The sequence below is a fragment of the Pleurodeles waltl genome, chromosome 8, assembly GCF_031143425.1.
Source record: "Pleurodeles waltl isolate 20211129_DDA chromosome 8, aPleWal1.hap1.20221129, whole genome shotgun sequence".
Classification (NCBI taxonomy): domain Eukaryota; kingdom Metazoa; phylum Chordata; class Amphibia; order Caudata; family Salamandridae; genus Pleurodeles; species Pleurodeles waltl.
This window is the reverse complement of record NC_090447.1, coordinates 18,615,889-18,631,042: the sequence shown is the minus strand read 5'-3', so window position 1 is coordinate 18,631,042 and position 15,154 is coordinate 18,615,889. Positions and strand designations below refer to the sequence as shown.

The 15,154-nt window shown below is 42.0% G+C and overlaps 1 protein-coding gene across 1 annotated transcript in view; it reads right to left on the bottom strand.

Moving 5' to 3' along the window:
- The window catches only part of LOC138249306 (TRPM8 channel-associated factor homolog), an 80,523-nt gene that overhangs the window by 46,041 nt on the left and 19,328 nt on the right, over positions 1-15,154 (bottom strand). Inside the window, exon 2 of the mRNA XM_069203263.1 lies at positions 4,707-5,644. Coding sequence (XP_069059364.1) covers positions 4,707-5,644 — 938 coding nt within the window. The remainder of the gene's footprint in view (positions 1-4,706; positions 5,645-15,154) is intronic.

The following is a 15,154-nucleotide window of genomic DNA, read 5'->3' as shown; positions in this document are numbered from 1 at the left end:
TCTGAGAGACAGACAGCTTAACAAATAACATGGTTCATGCCTGATTCTAGACTCGGATTCATGGGACGGGCACACATTGCTTCACTGGACCTTTCACTGGTGACACTGATAATTCTTGCACATGTGTTATCGGTTAAGCAGTCTAGGCCATAGGTACGGGCTTGCCCTTGTTACGAGTCCTCATCTTTATTCAACATAGGACATACTGCATTGGTCACTCTGGTTTGTGTTCTGTGTCTCACAGAAGCGAGGTGCACTTTCACCACTCGTGTGCCACTGTATTTTCCCTTTTCCTTGAATGTTGACAATAGATTCTTGAACCAGTGACTTGTACCTTCACGGATATTACTCAGGATCCCTTGTTGAGCCCTGATGACGATCCCATTCACATTGCTCTATAGGATCGTATCGTCGACAATGTTGTATACTAACTCATTTAATGATTTACAATGTTTTTTTGTATGAGTATGTGTACTGATTGGATTTGACACATTATTTTATTAGACTGTTTAGGTTTCTCATGCCTGAGGACAGCTAATGCACTATGTTATATTTAATATTCATTACTCACTATTTGTACTTAAAATATTAATAACATATGTTTTTGCTTTTTCTCTTTACTGTATGTGCTGAAAGTTCCTCAAGTCATCTTAGTTTCCCATTTTAAGACTTTTCTCCCAAAAATTATTTTTCAAAAGATTTCTTATTAAATAAACATCTTTTTACATCAATGATATGCATAGACTTCATTGTATGTCTATGTGTAAACTATATTGCATCTTTTATGATAAGGAACCCCTGTTCCTTATAATATGCACCCAGACCTTTAGTACTCTAAAATAGGTAAGGTGTAGCCACTTGGGTGAAAGATAATGTTCGTAAGCAACTAGCAGAGATTAGAATGCATGTGTTTGTCCTGTGATTATGATGATATTCCCACTGGGATAACAATGATGCCAATATGAATTGTTCAATGAGTTAATGTGACGTCATACATGGGGACACAATGGCTGTGTTGGTTTGTTTAAAATTCATAATTGGAAACATAGCTGTTACTATGAACAAGATACAATTTGGTTGTGTTGATTAACATTGACTGGTATTATGATCCACTCTGTTTTCTAACAGTTTGTGTTGAGTAGAGGGACACCAATTCCTGTGGCGAAATTCCACCAACCCTGACCCCATGGATCGAAGAGTAGCCCCAGGAAGACCACCCCCTCCTTATTGGATCACCATCCTGCAGCACCTTCAGAATCCTGTGTCCCTAGCATCAGGATCAATACATTGAAGTCTAAGGCAGTTTGTCCACAGAGCTTGGAACTGGATTACAGACTGTTTTGACTGCAAGATAACAATCCTTCCAAGCCTTATTGGTCCCTATGACTCACTCCCTGCTAGTCTAGATTGCCCAAAGTGGGCCAGAATACACAACCACAACTTTATTTTATAAACGTTTAGTAAAATGTTCCTAGTAACTACTAATTGTGGTAGTTGTCAATGCTTGTTTGCAATTTGAGTGAAAAGCTGCGGTTTACGATTTGCTTAATAATTTAATCTCAGGTGGATAATACTCCTTTTGGTGTCTAAACAGTCATATGAAAATAAGATATAGGACCTGGTTTAGAGTTTGTCGGATGAGTTGCTCTGCCACAATTGTGCCGGATGTCTCGTCCGTCGCCGTATTACGATTTCCATAGGATATAATCAAATTATAATACAGTGGATAGGATATCCGTCATGTTTGGGGTGGAGTGACCCCGTCCACCAAACTCTAAATTAGGCCCATAGTTTTATAAATTGGTGTCTAATTACTTTTATTTCCATGTTTCCTTCTCATTGAATAGTTTTGGTACTTCTAAATGCTTTGCACTTTTTCCTTTGTTAAAGCATGACTCCTCAAAGCCACAGCTACCTAGGTTTGAGCTAAGGTTTTATAAATGTGCCTGACTGGACCAAAGATAGATTTATGAGTTTATTAAACAGTGAGGTCTCACAATCACACCATATAATAAACCACTTTTCTCACATATTTTATTATATTCCCTACATTCAAAAAGTATGGATATTATACATATAGCAAGTTTTATGTGTTTCCACTAAAACACTTAGTCCCTCATTACGACACTGGCGGTCGGTGGTAATTTGAGGAAAGGTACTGCCAACAGGCTAGCGGTACCTTTTCCCAAATTATGACATTAGCGGTTTGGCTCAGGCCAAACCGCCAAGGTACCACTCCGTCCGCCAAGGTGGTAACAGACACTGGGCTGGAGACTTCGGTCTCCAGCCAGGCGGCCATCACAATCCCACCCTCGGGATTATGACCTCGCCTACCACCATGGTTTTCATGGCAATCGTACTGCCACGAAAACCGTGGCGGTAGGCACTATCAGTGCCAGGGAATTCCTTCCCTGGCACTGATAGGGGTCTCCCCGCCCCCCTCCCCAGAGTCCTCTACCACCCTCCCCCTCCCTCTCCTGCCCCTGCACATTTACACACAGCCATGCGCACACATACACACTCATACACACACATCCCCACGTCCACCCACGCATGCACACATACATATCCACACACCGCAACACACACCAACATACATTGTCGCACACACGCATTCACAACACATAACATACACGTACACTCACATTCAGTCATTCACGCACTCATTCAACGGGACTCACACCCTCATGCACGCATACAAAAACAGACACACTCTCCACACACACACACACAATACCCCCCACACACACACAACACCCCCCCTCCCTCTCCGGTCAGAGAACCTGACTTACCTGCTTGCAGGGGGTCCTCCGGCAGGCGACGGGACGCGGCGCTGCTGCAAACAGCAGCATCCACAAGCAAAACACTGCCAGGTTGTATCATTGCTCATGATACAGTAGGCGGTGTTTTGCTGGCGTGGCGCTGCTGCTCACAGCAGCACCACCTTACCGCCGTCTGCCACAATGACCGTCAATGGTATTCCACCTACGGTCAGAATGCGGGTGGCCGGCTGATAACAACGGCGATGGTATGTCAATACCGCCAATGTTGTAATGTGGGCTTTAGGCCCATAACAATACTTTTTTTGCGCTGCATGTGTGACATTTTATTTAACACAAATGTGGCACAAACATAACTCCATATTTATATTTTGACGTTATACACGTCAAAAAATTGGAGTTTGCACCATTTTTTGGATGTGTGAACCGACCTTGTTTCAATGAGATGCAAGGTAGGCGTTCCCATCTAAAAAATGGTGCTATCCCCATAGCCCCATATTTATCCACCTGTGATAAAATGACACACGGGTGGGAGGAGTTTGCAAATAATGGTGCAAAGCTTGTTTTCCACTATCTAAAAAAACTTTACATAAGGCAGATGGAATTTGATGCAAAGGAAAGACACACCACCAATTAATGGGAGTTTATCCAATCTGCCAAGTTCTAAATAAAGTTCCATGCCCATTATGTCAGTGGAATTGTCTATTTTCCTATACATTTTAAATCCTCAACAACCATCTTGTTGCACAACAATAATCAGTCAGTTATATGACAATGATACAACCAATTTGCCTGCACCTTCAAGGCTGCGCTGGCCGTACCAGGCATCGGGCGTTTCCCCAAAAGGCTTGGAAGGTGGGGTGGGGGGCGCTTTTATTACTGGGGGGCTGGTTTTGAAACAGTGCAGCAGTTTTAAAAGCACTGCAGAGTTCTTTGTATATCCAACAACTTTCAGGCAAGAACAAAGTGCCAAGATAAATCTGGTGATTAATGTACCTGCTGGAGCGAGACTGAAGTTTTGTCTTGGGGCAGTTTAGACTCATCTAATGGTAGCACAGAGGGTTATTATGCCTGCAGCAAAGAACATGTACTATGCAGATCACAGAACAGTATTTTATCTACGTAGCTCAGTGGATTACTCCTTTTGAGACATATATCCCTTTGCTTGTGTACAGTTTATAAGTTCCAATCCTGATTTAGCACAGTGAGCTATGAGCTGCCATCAAAGAGCTGCATGCAAACTACATCATACAGCTTAGAAAGTTAGGCTTTTTCCCAGTCTTTCATTGTACTAATGTTTCTAAGAAGGGTTTGTTTGGGCAGAAAAACATTTTTACTAGTAAAGTCAACCCTAGCCACTGTGTTACATTCTGACAACTGAGTGTATGCTTCCCCATACCAAGCACTCTTAAAAATGCCTCCAGTATGGATGACATGTGAATCCTATACCTTGCAGTCCCCTTTGCAGTATTCAACATTTTCTATGCCCTGATTTCTAAATGTATGATCCAATGTCTGTGTATCTGTGTGTGAAGTAAGGTGCTCCGACACCCAACACTAGTAGGAGAGGAGCTATGAAACAAATTAAATACAAGAGAGAGAGAGGGGCTATAGAGAGATGAGGGACATTGTTAGAGGATGATGGTGAGGGAATCCCTGAAGTGCCCCAATAAAGATTGCCTTATTCTGGTACACTGAATGGTCATCATTTACTATGCTTTAAAAACAAATTCAATTGAATATATAATGAAAATGTGTTCAAGAATGCACCATTTGTGACATTTTTCCCCCAATTTTCTTGGAGGAGGGGGGGAGAACCATTCCAAGCAGCCAGGGTTTCTCACCGCGCTCGCTATGCACCTTATGGGGTCTGGCCTGACAAAATTTGCAAGGGCAGCTTTGCCGTACCAGTCAGGACCTGCATACCTTCATTCTTGGCATCGATGGTCAGGATAACATCAGACAAATCAGTGTATCGATCATGAAGAGATGTCGCCAACTGGATCAGAACAGACTCATTCGAGTTGTTTTGAATAGGCTTGTCTTTACTCACTGTTGGGACCTTAGTGTGATGGAGCAGATTTTTCAACATTTGGTGAATAGAGGAGACTGCCGAAGAACCTCCTGGTGACAGTTTCACAAATTCAGTACAGTCTTGCCCCAGTTTTTGGAGCCAAGGTGATGGAGATGGCACTGTATCCTTCCCACTGTTATCTTGCAGGAACCTGGAAAGAGCTCTACGAAAGTGGTACACCTGTGTCACATCTTCAGGCTTCATAGGTTTGTAAGTACCAGCCTTGAGGAACTTGCCCAGGATAGAGATTCCAAATGTATTCAGTATTTTATTGCCGGGATATTCTGCTGCAGCATATTGGCCTGGATGCTGATGGGCCCACCACCAGGCCTTGCCTCCGATTAGCAAGCCCCCTCCTTCAGCCACAAACTTGTGGATTTTCCGCACCTCACTATCACTGTAAGACTGGCAGCAGTAGACGCTAAGACTTGGTATCAGGTCAGAAATTCCACTTGGCACTTTGTTCTCATTGAGAAGATCATTGAGCCCCTTCAAGCTGCTTTCAATGCCAATCTTCCCCTGCCTCCCTGCATCCAGCCAGGAGATGGCATTGAGTAAAAATGTTTTAAGGTAAGGTGTGTTTAGTTGTCTCTCATGTGTTGCAACAACAACTCGCCCTTTCCCATAGTATGCAGCAGCCAGAAATGACTGATGAGAATCATCAAGTGCAACAGGGAAGGCCAGTAACCCATGGACCAGGAGCTGGGAGGGCACTGCTTCATTTTCAATGTGCAGGTCCGTAACTCCAGCTAGAAGGCTTCTTAAATCTTGGATGAAGTCAATTCCATGTCTACAAAACAAGACAATCACTTGAGAGTGTGCAGTAAGGGAAAACAACATGACAATCACTTGAGAGCGTGCACTAAGGGAAAACGGCAAGCACTGAGAGAAAACAAAAAGACAATCACTTGGGATAGTGCACTAAGGGAAAACAGCAGGCACTAAGAGAAAACAAAAAGACAATCACTTGAGCGAGTGCACCAAGGGAAAACAGCATGACAATCATCTGAGAGTGTGCAGTAAGAGGATACAACAAGCACTAAGAGACAACAACAGGACAATCACTTGAGAGAGTGCATTTAGGGAAAGCAACATGACAATCATCTGAGAGCATGCAGTAAGGAATAACAACAAGCACTAAGAGAAATCAACAAAACAATCACTTGAGAAAGTGCACTGAGAGAAAACTAAATTACAGTCATCAAAGAGTGGGCACTAAGGGAAAACAACACTGATAGAAAGCAACATGACACTCACTTGAACAAGTACACTAATGGGAAAACAACATCACAATCATCTGGGAGCATGCAATAATGGAAAACAACAAGCACTGGGAAAAATCAACATGACAATCACTTGAGAGAGTGCACAAAGGGAAAACAACATTACAATCATCTGGGAGCATGCAATAAGGGAAAACAACAAGCACTGAGAAAAAACAACATGACAAACACCTGAGAGAGTGCACTAAGGAGAAAAAACATGCAGTCATTTGGGATCATTCACTAAGAGAAAACAATTACTAAGGGAAAGTAACAAGACAATCACTTGAGAGGGTACACTGGGGGAAAACAACACAACAATCATCGGAGAGCATGCATTAAGAGCAAACAACAAGCAGTGAGAGAAAACAACATGACAATCACTTGAGAGTGTACAATAAAGGAAAGCAACATGACAATCATCTGAGAGCGTGCATTTATAGAAAGCAACAAGACAATCATTTGAGAGCCTTCACTAAGGAAAAACAACAATACATTGCTCTGCCAGCACACAATAAAGTAAAACAACAAGACAATTGTAAAAAATAATTTGATTAGTTGAGGAGGGTGGAAGCCTCACTCGAACAGTAACCACAGTCCTTGTTAGGGTAAACCACAAAAGTCACTAAATTAACCTGTGCTTAACCCTCTGGTATCTTGCCAAAATACAGTCTGGCTAAACATAGAGGCAATGTGTAGCGTATTCATATAGCACTCAAATAGTAACATGGTGAAAGCATAACACACGAAAAATCTCAAAAGAACTTATAAAAATAGAGTATATTTTAATAAATAAAATAATACCAGAACAACAACAATCCAATCAGTCAAATTGGAGGATAGTAGGTGACCTCACCCTTTTGCTCCTTGACCTCATAGGTCCCTGTTCACTGGACCTTTAAGGCCCAGGGCTCCACAAGTTCCATAACTGACACTGTTTGGTCACGTTGGGACTCCATCAGAGTGGCCTACTGGTAATACCAGTGAATTGTTCCCGACTGGCTTCCTGGTTGTCAGTGTGCTTCACCTGAAACCTGAGTGACAACATGTAGCTCACTACATCCTGGGTTCAATGACACAATGTTGTGGCAAAGAATAACTTTGACAAAAATATTATCTCAAAAATATAAATTATCCAAATATTGGGCCTCGTTTCGAGTTTGGTGGATGGGAAAGCCCGTCCACCACACTCTCGACAGCGTAGGCACCGCTTCGTGGTGGCATCCCTGCCAGAGTTATTAGGAGTTTCCCACCTGCCGGCTTAGCGGGAAACATGCTACAGCATTGTCTCTGGCTCATAATCGAGCCGGTGGCAATGCTGTAGCGAGCAGGGTGCACCAGCATCATCGCATGGTTCACGGTCTGCTTAGTGCTTGGTGCTGGGCAAGGGGGCCCCCTGCACCTGTTATCTGCCAACCTTTTCATGGCAGTGTAACCGCCATGAAAAGGCTGGCAGAGAACAAGGTCGCAATCCGCAGGCAAGGGCTACATGCAGCACTGCCCTGGCAGATTACAGTATGATCTCCGCCACCGCCAGGCCGCTGGGATCATGTCTCCTGGTGGAGATTGTGGTTTTCTGGTGTAATATGGCAGCCTGTAGACTGCCACACTCGTAATGAGGCCCATTGTGTTTCCATACTTATAATCTAATTATAAAAAATATTCATAAAATATCATTGACATTAATAACATTTAAAAACTGATGAAAATATGTTCTTTAAATGTATATACATTTAGTAAATGTTAAATTTTTTAATAAGTAACATGATATAAAGTAAATACATTTCACTAGTTTATTACTACATAAAAATGTATATTTATATAAATACACACAATCATATAGATGTCTTTGTGATTTTATATAAATATATGTGTATATTTATATATCAATATATGTCTCTATATATAGTCTGACATAATAAAATATATATTTATTTTGCATTACAAATATTTACTTTTTAATATTTTTAGAAATAATTATTTGTATTTAGTCCTTTAAAAGCATATATATTAATACACACACATAATTTAAACACAAATAAAAAACACGATAAATATAAAAACAATTCAATTACAGAATATTTTATTATTTCACCAATATAGAAAATAGTAAAATATTACAACCCCAAATAAGACATTTACTTAAGATAATATAAACATTAATAAATATACACAAGCAATATCAAATATTCATTAAACTCAACCAATAATAAAATACATCCTATTTTACCAATATTAGGAAAAGGGTTAGACTTTGTAAAGACTAGATATACCATTGCCACTCCAGCCTAAGTAACACTAGGTAAAGTGTTGGACTTCAGAGGGTTCATATATACGATTTCCTTTCCTATCTAAACAACAATAGGGAAAATGTTAGACTTCTCAGGACTTAGATTTATTATTACCACTCCAGGAAAGAGTCAGGTTTCGGAGGGTTTAGATTTACGATCCCCACTCCACTCTACGCAACAGAAGGGAAAGTGTTTGACTGCAAAAGGATTACATATATGAATGCAAGTCTGTGCCCAAAAGTTGTTCTATGTTTATTTCTCATTCTGAACTGGGGGCCACACTTTCAACTAACTTTATTAAATTCCAGCCTATTTTATTGTTGCACAAGGTATGGACCTCTGATTTTACTAATTTAAATTGTGCATTCATTAATGACTGCTATAATTTGTCTGTCTTCCATCATATTCCTTGTTTAATTTGTTAAATATTTTAAAGAAGATTTGGGATATCCAGAATATTTTAACACTCCCAAAATAGTACAGCATATTAGTAGGAGTGTGTTAAAAAAACAAAGGGCCTCATTACGAGTCTGGTACTCACTCGACCGTCAGATTCATAGTGGCGGTCTAGACCTCCTCTGCTGTGGTGGTCCGACCACCACATTATGACCATGGCGGTCAGACCGCCAGGGTTCTACAGTCTGCACCAGGATCGGTGATCCCGATGGGTTGACGGTGGGTGCAGGTCGGAATCAGCCAGAGCTGCATGCTGCGCCACCCTGCTGATTACGACCTGGTTCTCTGCCAGCCTTTTCATGGTGGTTTTACTGTCATGAAAAGGTTGGCAGAGAGCAGGTGCAGGGGGCCACATGGGGACCCCTGCACTGCCCATACAGTTGGCATGGACAGTACATGGGTCCCGCTGCCCAGCACCCTCACAATCCTCAGTGTCTGCTGTGCAGACAGTGAGCATTGTGAGGGTGTGGGTGCCCCCTGCGGTGGCAGCATTGATGCCGGCTTGATTACAAGCCGGCGACAATGCTGCTGACACTTTCCTGCTGGGCAGAAATCTTGGTTTTCGCCCGTCAGCCCAGCGGGAATGTCGTAATGGGCCCGGAGGGAAGGTAGCTTGCATGACAGCGACCTCCCCTTAGGAAGTTCGGCGGACTGGTTATCCTGTTCACTGAACTCATAATGAGGCTAAATATCTATTTTTATTTGAAAATTGAAGGAAACTGTTAAGCCTAGTGTTATTAAGAACCAAATGTTTCTTTTCACTAATAGTTTAGAACCATAACTTAGTTTTGTTTAAAACTGCAAGCAAAGGTTCCTGTTAACTCCCTTCGGGATCAACATATTCCATTGACTTGTTAGTTTTTCTATTATTAATTGTTGGTCAAATGATCCAATCAACTGCCCCAGTGATAATGTTTCCAGACAAGGGACTCTCCATATTATCTTTTTCTATGACTTTTATGATGTTCCTCAGAGATGTTTCATTTTACCCATTCTCTATGAATATTGTCCCACCCTTTTGTTTTCACAATAACTGCTGTTATTTGCTGCAGGGTGTCTAGTTTTTTATGGGAAGAGATACACATCGGAAAATCAAGAGACGGCTAGCAACCAAACATCACTTTCTGTATACATTGAAAAAGAAAGAAAGGGAAAAAATGAAATTACATATAATATCAACTTCCCTAATGACCAATAAAATAACAAAATGATGACATCATGAGTTATTTAATTCCAATTAATAATTAAAATTAAAAATAAAATGTAAATAAATATCACTCCACAAACAAAATGTAACAAATACGTATCATTAAATTAATTATGTTTTTTAAAACAAGAAATATAAAAATATACATAATTATCAATTAATTACATATAAATAACAATATAAAAGTTGTATAAATATTTTCTTACCATCTTACTCACCTAAAACATAGTATTAAAAAAATAGATGTGTAATAAACATATCAACATAAATTATATGTTAATAGAAATAAAACAGTGCAAATACACAATAATTAAACAATTTGTTAATTTACATAATTAATAATCAAATATTATTTAATTAGCAAAAAGTTGTTACATTTAAAAAATACATTTAATTATATTTAATTTCCCACACTATTCCCATACAAACCCAGCAACCCAAAGATAAATATAACTTAAATAAATCACTACACACTATTTACATAATTAAAAATAAATAACATTAACAATTAAAAACTAATTAACAACAATTTTTAATTATGTACAAGTGAATGAACTTCCTACCCTGAACCCCTACAAAACCAATAATGTGCTAATGAAATATAACTTGCTTCTAATAATCATAAAACTAAGTTACAATTCTAAATTCAAAATATAATATAACAATTATAAAAAATGTCATCAATAATATTCACTGAAAAAAATGAATATTAAAAGCTAAAACATATCTATCTTGAATAATAACCCACTCCATTCCCCTACAAACCCAACAACCAGCTATGACACTATAAAATACTAATGACATTTAAAGAAATGATTAAAACACTTCAAATTACTAACTATATTTTATAAAATTAACAACAATAATACCAACAATACCAACACCAAAGAATTATTATGAAATATAAAATGATAATTGTTACAACCATGTTACTGAAACCTGTTCTAAAAACAACAATATTCTCGAAAACAATATTAGGCACTAATAAAAAAAAATATTCTTGACAATATTTTATGACATGATATTTTTCAAACACAAAATTTTTTCTAATATTTTTGCTCTTTTATACTCAATATTTTGCCCAATATTTTGCCCAAACAACACATCCTGAGGAGGCTTCTCGAGAGCTTACTCCTAGCCCTCCAATACAAGACTGAGAGGTCTCCACACAGAGTCATGGTGACCAAGCAGTTCACTCCACTTCCTTCAAAGGCACTTCCTTGTAAGAAACAAAGAAGGCATAGCTAGAGGGCAGCTGCTGCTCCTCTATTATGGTGGAGGAGTGTTGCCCTAATAAATAAAATGCTGCAGAGTTGAAAAATAAAATGGTAATAAAGGTAACTTATTACCATTTTATTTTTCACTACTCACAAGTGAAGAGTGGGCCATTGCTGCTGAGTGGCAGCATCAGGGAGAAGTGTTGGGCACTTAAGTTTATTGTGAGCATGTCGGCCAGCAAGACATGTGCACTTTAAACCTCTCTAACCCAAGCTGTCTTAGATAGCTGCGTTGCGAAGGCACACGCCCCCAGTGACTGAGGGAGCGTCAAGCTTGAATGCTCCAACCAATCCTGGTGCATCTTGCCTGCTGCTAAACATTATTGGCAGCATGATAACAATGTCTGGAGTGGGTACGGGTGTTGGCTCCAAAACCACATGCCCCCAACAGGACTAAGGAACACCGAAGAGAAGAGGACAGGAGGTGAGGCAACTGAAAAGTACCTATTTTATTTTGAATGTTATGACCCACTGACAGGCACAGTGAGAAACTCGCACTGCCTTCAGCCCTAACTCCAGAGCTCTCAGTCATGGTCCATTATAAACACTGTTTATAACGAACCATGATGGAGAGCTTTGCTGTTGACCCTAAAGGTATTCATAATGTCTCAGTGCCTGCCAGTGGGTCAAAACGACTGATTTATTTGCTCCACCACTGATGCCTATCACCAGCCACCAGTGAAAGAGGGTGTCCCACTTACACCTCTTTGGTTCCGGTAGGCCCGTTCATACCCATTAGGGTCTTGTTCAACCTTTAAACAAACCCATTTGTCTGGGTATGGAATGTGTGGAGAATTTGTATATAAACCCCACACTCATTCCACATGTGCTTTGTTGGACTTGGCCCTCTGTGGGGGGTCACCCCCAAACATTTTGCTTTTAGCCATGCTATTTCTGAATTCATTTTTTTAGGACTCTGTGCACTTTATCACTGCTAACCAATGCCAAAGTGCTTGGGCTCGCTTTCTAAAACATGGAACAGAGATCCCACCTCTTCTACTGTGAGAAAGTAGCCTCTTTCTAGCCTTGTTACCCCCACTTTTGGCCTGTTTGTGAGTGTATCTCAGGGTGTTTTCACTGTCTCACTGGGATCCTGCTAGCCAGGGCCCAGTGCTCATAGTGAAAACCCTATGTTTTCAGTATGTTTGTTATGTGTCACTGGGACCCTGCTAGTCAGGACCCCAGTGCTCATAAGGTTGTGGCCTATATGTATGTGTTCCCTGTGTGGTGCCTAACTGTCTCACTGAGGCTCTGCTAATCAGAACCTCAGTGGTTATGCTCTCTCATTTCTTTCCAAATTGTCACTAACAGGCTAGTGACCAATTTTACCAATTTACATTGGCTTACTGGAACACCCTTATAATCCCCTAGTATATGGTACTGAGGTACCCAGGGTATTGGGGTTCCAGGAGATCCCTATGGGCTGCAGCATTTCTTTTGCCACCCATAGGGAGCTCTGACAATTCTTACACAGGCCTGCCACTGCAGCCTGAGTGAAATAACGTCCACGTTATTTCACAGCCATTTTACACTGCACTTAGGTAACTTATAAGTCACCTATATGTCTAACCTTTACCTGGTAAAGGTTAGGTGCAAAGTTACTAAGTGTGAGGGCACCCTGGCACTAGCCAAGGTGCCCCCACATTGTTCAGGGCCAATTCCCTGAACTTTGTGAGTGCGGGGACACCATTACACGCGTGCACTACATATAGGTCACTACCTATATGTAGCTTCACAATGGTAACTCCGAATATGGCCATGTAACATGTCTAAGATCATGGAATTGCCCCCTCTATGCCATCCTGGCATTATTGGGACAATTCCATGATCCCAGTGGTCTGTAGCACAGACCCTGGTACTGCCAAACTGCCTTTCCTGGGGTTTCACTGCAGCTGCTGCTGCTGCCAACCCCTCAGACAGGTTTCTGCCCCCCTGGGGTCAAGCCAGGCTTGTCCCAGGATGGCAGAACAAAGGACTTCCTCTGAGAGAGGGTGTTACACCCTCTCCCTTTGGAAAATGGTGTGAAGGCAGGGGAGGAGTAGCCTCCCCCAGCCTCTGGAAATGCTTTCTTGGGCACAGATGTGCCCAATTCTGCATAAGCCAGTCTACACCGGTTCAGGGACCCCTTAGCCCCTGCTCTGGCGCGAAACTGGACAAAGAAAAGGGGAGGGACCACTCCCCTGACCTGCACCTCCCCTGGGAGGTGTCCAGAGCTCCTCCAGTGTGCTCCAGACCTCTGCCATCTTGGAAACAGAGGTGCTGCTGGCACACGGGACTGCTCTGAGTGGCCAGTGCCACCAGGTGACGTCAGAGACTCCTTCTGATAGGCTCCTTCAGGTGTTAGTAGCCTATCCTCTCTCCTAAGTAGCCAAACCCTCTTTTCTGGCTATTTAGGGTCTCTGTCTCTGGGGAAACTTTAGATAACGAATGCAAGAGCTCATCCGAGTTCCTCTGCATCTCTCTCTTCACCTTCCGATAAGGAAACGACTGCTGACCGCGCTGGAAGCCTGCAAACCTGCAACATAGTAGCAAAGACGACTACTGCAACTCTGTAACGCTGATCCTGCCGCCTTCTCGACTGTTTTCCTGCTTGTGCATGCTGTGGGGGTAGTCTGCCTCCTCTCTGCACCAGAAGCTCCGAAGAAATCTCCCGTGGGTCGACGGAATCTTCCCCCTGCAACCGCAGGCACCAAAAAGCTGCATTACCGGTCCCTTGGGTCTCCTCTCAGCACAACGAGCGAGGTCCCTTGAATCCAGCAACTCTGTCCAAGTGACTCCCACAGTCCAGTGACTCTTCAGTCCGAGTTTGGTGGAGGTAAGTCCTTGCCTCCCCACTCCAGACTGCATTGTTGGTAACCGCAACTTTTGCAACTTCTCCAGCCCCTGTGCACTTCCGGCGGAAATCCTTTCTGCACAGCCAAGCCGGGGTCCACGGCACTCTACCCTGCATAGCACGACTTTCTAAGTTTGTCTCCGGCGACGTGGGACTCCTTTGTGCAACTTCAGCAAGCACTGTTTCACGCATCCTTGTAGTGCCTGTTTCTGGCACTTCTCCGGGAGCTACCTGCTTCAAAGAGGGCTCTTTGTCTTGCTCGATGTTTCCTCTCTCTCCTGGTCCAATTTGCGACCTCCTGGTTCCTCCTGGGCCTCAGCAGTGTCAAAAAACGCAAACCGCACGATTTGCAGCTAGCAAGGCTTGTTGGCGTCCTTTCGGCGGGAAAACACTTCTGCAAGACTCTCCAAGACGAGTGGTATCCGTCCACTAAAAGGAAAGTCTCTAGCCCTTTTTGTTCCTGCAGAAACCACAGCTTCTTCTGTCCAGTTGAAGCTTCTTTGCACCCGCAGCTGGCATTTCCTGGGCATCTGCCCATCTCCGACTTGCTTGTGACTTTTGGACTTGGTCCCCTTGTTCCACAGGTACCCTAGATTGGAAATCCACAGTTGTTGCATTGTTGGTTTGTGTCTTTCCTGCATTATTCCTCTATTACGACTTCTTTGTCTTCTGGGGAACCTCAGTGCACTTTGCACTCACTTTTCAGGGTGTTGGGGAGGGCTATTTTTCTAACTCTCACTATTTTCTAATAGTCCCAGCGACCCTCTACAAGGTCACATAGGTTTGGGGTCCATTCGTGGTTCGCATTCCACTTTTGGAGTATATGGTTTGTGTTGCCCCTATCCCTATGTGTCTTCATTGCATCCTATTGTAACTATACATTGTTTGCACTGTTTTCTAAGACTATACTGCATATTTTTAGTACTGTGTACATATAACTTGTGTATATTTGCTATCCTCACTCTGAGGGTACA